Source organism: Zosterops lateralis (genome assembly GCF_965231275.1).
Source record: "Zosterops lateralis genome assembly, chromosome: Z".
Taxonomy (NCBI): domain Eukaryota; kingdom Metazoa; phylum Chordata; class Aves; order Passeriformes; family Zosteropidae; genus Zosterops; species Zosterops lateralis.
This window is the reverse complement of record NC_139800.1, coordinates 84,236,788-84,247,792: the sequence shown is the minus strand read 5'-3', so window position 1 is coordinate 84,247,792 and position 11,005 is coordinate 84,236,788. Positions and strand designations below refer to the sequence as shown.

Sequence of the window (11,005 nt, the reverse complement as noted above, 5' to 3'; positions counted from 1 at the left end):
ATTACAGATTTAAGTTACAATATGAAGCCTACATAGAGTTCTACCCATAGGAAATATTCACACACTGTTTTTCCCCTCCATACAGCTTCGATTGTCTCACTTAATGTAGCAGTAAAACAAAAACGTTATGCATTTTCTTAATGGAAAAATTTCTTAGTATGTACATACTGCAAATAATGAAATGGCTAAAGACCAACAAAGTACTAGAAGGAAATACTAGAAGGAAAATATGTTTTTTTCATATAAGAAAGGAATCTCCTTTTCATCCACTGTGGAATTTACCAAGAGAATATATTCTCCAGTACACAGAACATTGAAAAAAATCCTTCCTCTTTAAAGATAATCACCTTGAGACTTTTTCAAATAATATGAATAGGGTTTCTTTGTATTTATCCAACTTCCATTACCTAGATCCTTCTTTCTTTGCTGAGCACTATCAGTCATTCTCTAACAACTAACCCACAATGACAAGTACTTCTTAGTCTAACAGGTTTGTGAAGAAGTAACTAATATAATAGTTAAACTTTTATTGGATACTTACAATAGGTGAATATAGCTGTAAAAAAAGCCGTACACATCACTATTAAATATTCTTTAAAACACTGGTAGCTTGCAGCCACAACATCACATCAGCCAAAAAAACTACCCCACTTCCTACTGTTTTCAGCAGTGCCCATGTAATTTTCAACTAACAGGAACAGTAGCCAAAGCAAGCTCTGCAAGACAAAAAAAAATAAAGAAAAAAGAAGAGAGAAATAGACTTATGGCTTGAAAAATAATTATAATATTGTTCCTTGAATTATTTTAAAAAGGAAAATCTTGTAAACTGAAAAAGTAAAGTTGTTTCTTATTTGTTTTCATTTTTGATCTTGGATATCCTCTCATTGTCACGTTGATTATTTCATACAGAAAAGCCTAGTCGAGAGCTTTCTATTTCATCTATTGCATTTTTTCAGAGAATAAATACCTGTACATTGAGCCAATAAAAATTAAAAAAAAATCAGTTGTCACGTACATTCTCCTTAATTATATAAAAGATAATTTTTGGTGGAAAGATATACCATCCTTCTGAAGAATTAGAGTTTAGTATCTTATTAATTCTATTATGTCAAGTAATCAAATGAGAGAAATTACTCACTTGATCTCTAATGCTAAGCAAATGGAAGATGAAATCTATGAATATGCTATAAATATGCTATAAACAACAAAGACAAATTTGAGTAAGCTATTTTTAGACTACAATATCCCCCAAACTGTACTAAGGAATTGCCTCCAAAGAGAGGAGGAACTGCTGGCATATATTTGCACTGTGAGTAAATGAACCGGATTTTGATTTTCTTCTGAGTGTTTTTGTGTTGTGAGTTCTTATCCCCATTTTCTGGATTATACCAAGAACTATGGTAAACACCTTTCAACCAGGTCCTAAGGACTTAGATGTTGTTTCAGATTTAGTGTTCTATTCACAAGCCTAACGATCTTGTGCGCACCCGAGGAGGTGCGCTAGGCTGTGACTATCCACAAGTCACATGTAAAGCCTGAAATTAAGGATTTGCCAGATATGCATTCACAGCTGGTGCTCGTGTACAAAGGTGGTGCTGCTCGCAGCCCCCGGCGCCTGGTGGGAGGCGGTGAAGTTTGCCAGAGGGATGACCTTGACGGGGTCCTCGGTGGCGCAATGTCTCTCGCAGGTGTTGTAGAACTGGGGCCTGGGCCCTCCCTGGCTCTTGTCACTGTCATCCTTTGGCAGGGGTCTCCCGAGGGTGTGGCGGCCCTCGGGTCTGGCTCCTCGGGCCCAGCCTTGCTGGAAGCCAAATGATGGCAGGGAGGTGTTGGGCTGCTGGAACTGCGTCAGCGCCGGCGGCATCCAGCAGTTGTCAGAGTGGCCGAGGATGAGGCACTCCTGCGTGCAGTTCTCAGAGGCTTCAGCCAGAGCTTTCTGCAGGTTCACTTCAATAGCTGGGAGGATGGAAAAACAGAAGACACTATCAGGGGTGTGAGGATGGACAGATAGAGGGAGTCAAGGTCAGCAAAGCAATCCCCACCCTACAATGATGGCCACAGTTTGGGAAGAAAAGGACTCTAAGGGTAGAGCTCCAGTGAAATTTCAGATGTTGGGGCCCAGACTGTTGTCACAATTCACACCATCATTAAAGCTTTATAATAAGCCCTTACACACTCAATTTCCTACAATGATGGCCACAATCTGGGAAGAAAAGCCCTCCAAGGGTAGAGCTTCACTGAGGTTCAGATATTGGAACCCACAGTGTTGTCACAGTTCACACCATCATTAAAGATTTATAATAAGCCCTTATACACTTGATTTCCCAGAATCATACAACTGCTCATGTTGCAAAACACTTCTAAGCTCAGTGAACTAAACCATTGACTCAGCACCACCCTGTTCACCATGAAAAAAAAAAAACCCAAGTGCCACATCCACATGCCTTTCAAACACTCTTGGGGATGGTGAATCCACCACCTCCCTGAGCAGCCTCTTCCAAAATGTGATGACCACTTCAGTGAAGAATTTTATTTCCTAATGTCCAATCTAAACCTCCTCTGACAAAAGAGACCATGTCCTCTGGACCAGTTGCTTTCCTAAAATAATATTTTCACCTCTTGCAAGTGTCGTTTCTGTAGCAAAGCTAAAAACTTTATAATAATTTAATGCCATTACTCTAGATATTTGGAAAGAACTACTTGAAAAAAAAAAGAATTTTGGTTTCTTTTATATTCTCTTAAAACTGGATTTTTGATTGTTTTCCTTTGCTTAAGGCAAAAAAACCCTAAATTGGGCACTAGCCAAAGATGGTCCATTGGCCTCAAAGGTGCACCCAAGCTATAAGAATGAAAGATCATAACAGCTATTTTAAAAAGAATTGATTTCTCCATGCATTCAGTACTCAACACCTTGAAAAATCAAAGACTACTAGCAAAAGAAGATGTAACCTCTGTAGTTTGCTAGTAATCAAACCAGTTTTCTTCAGCAGATGAGAGGTTTGTACCCTTGAAAAAAGAATATAGAAATTTTAATTTGTACAAAGGCAAAGTAAACTATGAAATCTGAAAAATGTTCATTTCTAATCCATAAATATTCTTGATCTGTTTCATTTAAATTGTGGCTTTGCCATGGTAGGTAAATTAAAAATGAATGGAATTTAAATTTCTACAAATGATTCCTCAAAATAGTTTTAATATTGCAACTGTTAATGTTATATTCTTTTCCTGTTTACAGGGTTAAATACATCAGAAGTGCAGAAGAATACCTGATTGGATATTTCCTTGTGTTTTCCTCATAAAACTTCCCATTGAAGGTTACATACATATTTTTAATACCTGTCTTAATGAAAATTGCATTTAAAATCAGATTCTGGTGGATAAGCACTGGAGGAGGAATGCCACTAAAATTACTTATAGCAATGAGAGCGTCGAGTAGGAGCCTCCCACCCTCTGAGCTTTATGTTTAGACAGATGCCACATTTCTGTTTTAACAAATATTTTGCATGTTGAAACCTGTGTAAAGCTGCAGAGCACAAACACTTATTTCCATGCTACATCTCAATACAAAGGAATTAAGTTTTTCCTTCAGGCATTGAAAGACATAATGTTGCTGTCCAAAACAGGATACTTTTTATTTTTATTTATTTTTTTTTAATCTACCATGTTTAAGAAGACAGCTGGTTGTTCATTATATCATGAATGCTCTATTCTTGATTATTTCTCCTTCAGGATGCTGTACATGTCAGTTTAGAGGAATGATTGTTTATAAATGTTATTTTGGTGTATTACTGGCATTTCAACATGTCCTTAGTCATTTTGCCTGAGTATTTTCAGTTTAATCCTGACAAAGCTTTGGCACCTTGCTGTTGAAATACTAATCCAGTTTTGATGGGCAGTAGAAGACATAAATATGGAAATAATTCAGTGGAGGCAACAGTTACTGCAAAAAGGAAAAGTTTCGAGTGGTAGATTAGTCTAATCTTTCTGTGTCCTACTATCTGCTATTAGAGACATAACTTTAAGTGTATACAAGTCTTTTAAGCTCTTTAATTATCCAGGTTAGCTTCTATTGTGATGAAGGCAACTCACTGAAATCAGGCACAACCTTGACGGACTGTGGAATTATCCCCATTTTGTAGAGAAACTGATCTCTTTTGCAATCATTAAAAAAGCCCTTAAAATGCTATTAATTCAGTTAAAACTGAATGTGGAACGCACAATTATTTATTTGTAAATAATACTTATTTGTTCTGAACTCTTCACAGCAAGCAGTTACAACACTTGTACGGTACCATTTCTCTCAAACTACACTAAAAGAGTACACAAAGGTAAAACAGCAAAAGGAAGCATTTGACAATAAAAGTTTAACATTTAACATTGGCCAAGGCAACTGTGGAAGAAAAAAGTCACATATAAAACAATCTCCACACCATTTCAAAGATCAGGACAGTAATTTTGTGCCACATGATGCCATACTACCTGGAGACTTGAAACGTGTTACCGTGTTAGGAATAAGAGTATTGTTAAAATTACAGTCTTGTTTATTTTGTTAATAAATAGATATTTTATTCTGAGATTTAGTTTTATTAAAAAATAATTACCCCCCCCAAAAAAAAAAAAAAAAAAAAAAAAAAAAAAAAAGAAAAAGAAAAAAGAAAAGCCTGCAATCCCAAAACAACAACAAGAACAGAATCAAAAGAAAAAAAAAAACAAGAATGAAAATCCCAAAGCTTTATAACTATCCTGGACACGATCCTAAGATACGAATACAAATTATTTTGGTGTTAAGTTGTTAGGTCTTTTTTAATAAAGTCTGGCAATGCAAGATTGTTTAGAAGAAACATCTTTTGTAGAAGTCGTAATCTTTCTTTCAATCTTGTTTCAAATATTATCAGAGTATGCTTTTCATCAGGGCTTATGGTTAATACCATGTAAAATATACAGTTTTCCTTAACTTTGAAAAAACAATTTTCAATGTCAAACAAACAAACAACTTTCCCCACCCACAAAGCAACAACTCTTGGAAAATAACTGGCTAGAACAAACTGTAGGAAAATTTCTGCATGAATATTCACTGAGCATTATCTTTTATTTGCCAGCTCCTCCAGGCCATGAAATAGATCTCCTTTTTGTCAAACTCTGCTGGAATTCTGTAAACCCAAAACTACCACAAAACTCCTTCTCTATTTTCCTTACATATCATTGCAGCCACACGCTGTGGGAGATGTGAAATTCAGTGTTCAAGTGGCCATTTATCAGAGGCTCTGCAAATTGACCACGGCGCCTTCTGGCTGCTACTCTTTAAGCTCCCTTCTATTTTGTTTCTTTGCAAGTACTTCCAAATATGTGTAACAATCAAATTTTCTGAGCCTTTCTCTCTTATTCCAAAGTAGTACAGCAGGTGATTATTCTGCATAGTCTGATAAGTAATCAGAGGAAGGAAACACCTCTGACACCTGTCTCTACCCATCAAGGAAGAGAAAGTTCCGGCTGTCTCTGAATATTTTCAGAAGAAATGATGGTTCTTGCAAGTGAAATTCAGTGTCTGGTACCATCTTCTCACATAAGACATGACAGGTTTATAAATGGAAATAAGAGTTTGCATATTCCCCACATATTATGAATAAGGAGTACATTCCATTGAACTCTTAGCAGTCTAACTAGTTACTTACTTCAATCAGTTATAAACTCTCAATTTTAGATATTATTTTCCAAACTACATGGAGACTGTTCAAACATAACATACAAATAATATAAAAGAGAATTTTTAATTCATATAATAGATCACACTCATGCACATGTGAGTTTACCACTTTGATTTGAACTCCAGGTTGTTTAAGGAATGATTTTTTTTTCTTTTTAATTGTCTGCAGAAGTAAGAACATTTTTAAAGAAAGCGTCTGTCAGCTCTTAAGAAATGTTTAGATCAGAACTGTCAAGTATAACTAAAAGCACAACAGTTAAAAGACTCTTCATTGTTCCACAGTCTCATCATTTATAGGTCAAAACAGTTTTTTCAAGTAAGAATATTTACCTTCACTCCAGAAAATCTGGAATTCCAGCCTTGGCAGATAGCTATCCTTCAATCAAAACAACTATAAAAAATACCTTTTTTTTCCTTGTTTGTTTTGACCAGAGACTTCCTATGGTTAGAAAGTCTGTGTAGGATTTTAGAGGTAGTAAATAAAAATGTTGATTATCACCTTTGCTTTTTGGAGATGAAAACTGAAGAGCTTGACAGTGCTACTATCCTTCTCATTCTACAGAATGCTGCACAACTCTTTGGCATTTCCAGCTTACTATCATGTTCTAGTTCTAAGACTGTTTCTCATGGAAAATTCACAAAGGGAGACAGGCTGTTGGTACGAGTATGTTACCCGCGGTCTAAGAATGTTGGAAAGTCAGAATTACAGACTCATTTTGGTTGGAAAAGACCTGAAAAATCATTGAAACACATACTTGGTGTATAGACAACTCACTTTATTTTCTACCCTTTCCCTCTAGCCTTGAAAGAGACATGTACTACTAAAAGAATGTCAAGAGGGCTGGTTCTTTCCTTACTCTGCCATGAAAGTCATCACTTGCACCACAGAATCACAGGGATTAGGCTGAAAAGGACTTTTGGTCTAACCTTCTGCTCAAACCTGGGTATATTTTTTGAAAAAGAAGAGAATGGCTTTTCCAAAAGGCCAAACTTTCAGAATTGTACATATCCCTTAAGAGAAAAAAATCCAAATATTAGTGTTGAAAGGAAAGATGTGCTTCACTAAAGGTTGGACAATCAAGAACATGAGCTCCTGGAGAAGCCTTAAAAGATCCACCTTTATGCACATGTGTAGCAATGATCAAAAGACATTTGTAAATGCATTCATTAGAAAAGCACTCAGATTCATTAGAAGTTCAGAAACCAGACTGCCCTATACCAATGCAGGTTTAGAGGCATAAAAACTGTGCAAAGAAAATTTCCAAACCAATTATAAAGAAAAATAAAGAAAAAAAAGAAAGAAAAAAGTTTAAACAGAATATAGAATGCTTGAATTTTAAAGCCATGTAGCTGAAGTCTTAATGAAAAGCCAGTTTTGAATTTGACACATTTTGGATGCAAACCATCCAGCGTTACATTTAGAGCACTCTTGTTTCATAATAAAGCAAGCAACAATTAGCAAGCAATTAAGCAAATTGCCCATAATTATGCCATTGCCGAGCTATTTTTCATATTTTCACAACACAGCACATATATGAATACATGGCTGGCAGTGCCAATGCTGTTCTGTCAGCATCCAGAAGTGCCTCTTGTTTACTGGAGCGTTTCATACTGAGCAGCTCCCAGCGCACCTCCTGCGCTCTCTGCTCAGCAGGAACCCACCAGAGTGATGGAGATGACAACCTCAACTCCTCATCTCAGCCAGCAGCTCCTAAGGAATGGGTCAGGTCCCCCCCACCACTCTTTGCCCATGTGTATTTACTAAATGTGGTGCTAAATCTAAGCAGGAATTCAAGCATAATGTGGGGAAATTATCGTCAGGAATTACCCTGGTGACCAAACGTGCCCACTTGAGTAACATCATTTAGAGGTCTCCACCATATGAGGAGAACAGAAATGACATTAACAATAAAAAAGGGAGGGAGGAATAGTAGTTAGTGTAAACTGGGTTACTTTAATAAGGTCAGGAAGAAGAAGCTTGAATGCAGAAACCCTAAATGAGTGCTGCTATAATATACTCTAGCTTTTTGGTTTAATAATAAAATGCCTTTGGGAGGAGTTCCCTATGAATATTTTATTTCCTGTATACGTCTCAATAAATTTAAAACCTAAAAGAGTTACTTAAATTCTAGCCTTGGAACCTTTTTATTCAAAGAACAAGTAGGACACACCACCCTCTAATTTTCAGCTGTGCGTACAGAGCTTGCTTTGCTTGTGAGAAATCAGGGAAGATTGATCCTCCACATGTTCTGAGGAATCAACAGGCATGAGGGAAATTACATCTTCTGTGCTACCTAGGCTTGCCAGATTGTGCTGGGTAGCTTGCAGGAATCATCTCTGCCTCCATTCCAGTGAACACAGTTTATATCCTAACAGCTGTGGTTTTAATTCAAATTCAATATGAAAAAAATACTTCCCATAAAATCCAAATGATAGGATGAGGTGTGAGGATTTTACACCTGAATTCAACAAGTCAAGCAAACATTCTTAAAGATAGCCACGGAAAGTTGGTGAGGGCGAGAGGAAATGGAGGAAATGTCAGGGCAAGAGAGTCAGCCTCTAGTAATTCCTGTCTCATTAACTACACTTGTGAAGTGAATCTTCCCCTCACAAGCAACAGCCCTACAAATAAAGAACATTAATCTTTCATTTGGTTACCTCATTGTTATTCTGACTAGAGCCTCAATCTTGTATTAATCATAACCAAGATATGGTCTAAAGGCAATGCTCTTGTAAAAAGTTCAGCTTCAATAATTACTGTTTTCCACAGAAAGAGGTTTCACATTAGAAAAAAAGAAACAAAACTTAAAACAAACATACAACCCTCCCCCCCCCCCAAAAAAAAAAACCCCACAAAAAAAAACCCCAAAAAACAAAAAACAAACCCAAACAAACAAACAAACAAAAAAAACCAACCAACCAACCAACCAACCAACCAACCAACCACACAAAAAACCACAAAAAACCCCCCCACTGAAGTCCCCAAACCTCCTGCAAACTTGTTTTTTCAGCCAAATGAACATGGGTGTGACAGATTGTAGCACAGTACATGGTGCTGACCCTTACTGCTCTACCAGTCCAGTTGAATTCATCTTTTATGTTCATGTTTTGCTGATATTTATGGGAAAAAAAGGTAATTTGCAAAGGCCACAGGTTTCTTGGCCTAAAAATGTATATTGAGTTTTCAATAAGAGTTTTAACTATAACTAGTAAAGCATAATGACCATCTAAAATGGATAACCTAAAAATCTAGTATATTGATTACAATAGTGGCTAATACAATGTGCTTTATTTAATATTTAATTAACTGCTTCCCATTTGTACTGAACCTTTTTAATTATTAATACATGGTTCATTACTTAACATGGAATATAAATTCAAATTCAAATCAATTAAACAAGGTGAAACTACATAGTGAGAAATGGTTTATCCTCCAGCAATAACCTTCGACCTGGAAACATAGTAAAGAGTGAAATTAGCATTTTTTCCCCCATATGTGCAAAGACTATGCATTTTAAGTGATACATATTAAGCTCTACTACTGATGTAAAATTCCTGTAATAAACACAACATCCTACAAAAATATGCTGAATAAAAAAGGGCTTCAGCTGTCACTTTTCAGTGGAACCATTTACATAAAATATAACACTATACCTAGTTTTTCAGTTTCAAGTAAAATTATTTGTGTCCATGAAGGAACAGCAATGGACTGATTTTACTAAAAATCACTAAATATCCCAAAAGAGTGAAGATTCATAAAGGGAACTAAGAATCACTATGCAATCTACATAAAATCACTTTGGTGTGGAAACAGAAGAAAATACATTTCCTAAGCTTAGGCTGTGTAATCAAAAAATCTGATACATCAATCAAAAACTCTGATACATCTGGTCTTGGAGATGGGATGAGTGAAAAGTACAAAGGGAAGATAATTTCTGGGCAGAACAGGGTCAGAAGCACTAATTATTGATAATGGACCTACATGAACATATCAATATTCCTTTATCCCACTCTAATAGCAGATTCCAACACTTGTGACAAGGAGCAAACTGGGTGAGCCCCGTCAGCTGACCAGAGGTCAGGGCTGAGTGAGGAGGATGAGCAGAAGTTCCTGCTCAGTTCTGTTGGGGGTGGTGTGGGAAAAAAACCCCTCAAATATCTGTGTTTGTACCCTCCATTCACTCAGTCTCTTGGTGTATCTCCATGCCAAATAATGCTCTGTCTTTGTTATTATTGACTTTGCAGTAACAAATAAACAAAAGTTTGATGGAAAGTAAAATACTAAAAAAAAAATAAAAAAAAAAAAAAAAAATCTTTTAAATGAAGTAATTGAACAACTGTGCGCAATTGGTCATGGTTCAGGCACTTTAATGGAACATAAATTTTGAAAAGGGAGTCATAAAACCCCCAAATGCTCAGTGAGCTAGTAAACATATATCTCCTGAGATAACTTAAAAGATAGCCAATAAAAGTTGTTCTGAATTGTGTTTTCATCAGATATACACAAACAAATTTAAAGTCAAAGACCACTAGAGCAGCAACCAAAACAACCCTACAACAGTCTAAAATATTCTCTACTTTTTGTGTGACTCCAGCTGTATTTCAAGGAAAAAACAAACAAACAAACTGTATTTCTTTATCAGAATATAAACTTTTTCTTTTTTTTTTTTTTACTATTAATACCCTGTTTATTTTCAAATATTTCTAAACATTTTTACAATAATTACCTATGCAGATATCTATGTAACACACTATGCTTTTTTGAGTGGTGATAGCTATTACATTTTATTGGACCATCAAAAATATTAATTCATTCCAGCTGAATATACAAATAAAGCTTGCTGTGGGTTGAAAAAAGAATTTGCCCATCAAAAATGTAATTTTAAAATTCAAATGCTTTCCGACAGTGTTGATTCACATTACATTTAGGGGCATAAAGTGTGGTAACTGGTAGTTCCCATTTTTTCTATTCAATTCATTTTCACTTATTTCTTTAAAATATGAGGATCCTTAATATTATGAAAAAATGGCATTATTGAATGGAAATGTTTGCATTTCTCCAAAGCTGTCCCTCAGATTTTACATTTCACCATAAATGCCAATTTGGGTTATGATTCTGGGAAACAGCACTGCTTATATTTCATGGCATCTGCAACATGGCCTAACAACAATCACAGCTATTCTCCTTTTCTGAATCCTTTGCAACACCCCAGCCACTACTGCAGGAGAATAAACCTTATGCTCCACCCCAAAACTTAAAAATCCGTAATTATGAGTAATTAGGATAAATATTTCAGGGTA

General features: G+C 35.9%; 1 protein-coding gene across 1 annotated transcript in view; it reads right to left on the bottom strand.

Moving 5' to 3' along the window:
* Nucleotides 1–1,059: 1,059 nt before the first annotated feature.
* The window catches only part of LOC310922795 (protocadherin-9-like), a 66,518-nt gene continuing 56,572 nt past the window's right edge, over nt 1,060–11,005 (bottom strand). The window contains exon 2 of the mRNA XM_083883630.1: nt 1,060–1,956. Within this exon, the coding sequence (XP_083739756.1) occupies nt 1,565–1,864 (300 nt within the window). The 5' untranslated portion in view covers nt 1,865–1,956 and the 3' untranslated portion in view covers nt 1,060–1,564. The remainder of the gene's footprint in view (nt 1,957–11,005) is intronic.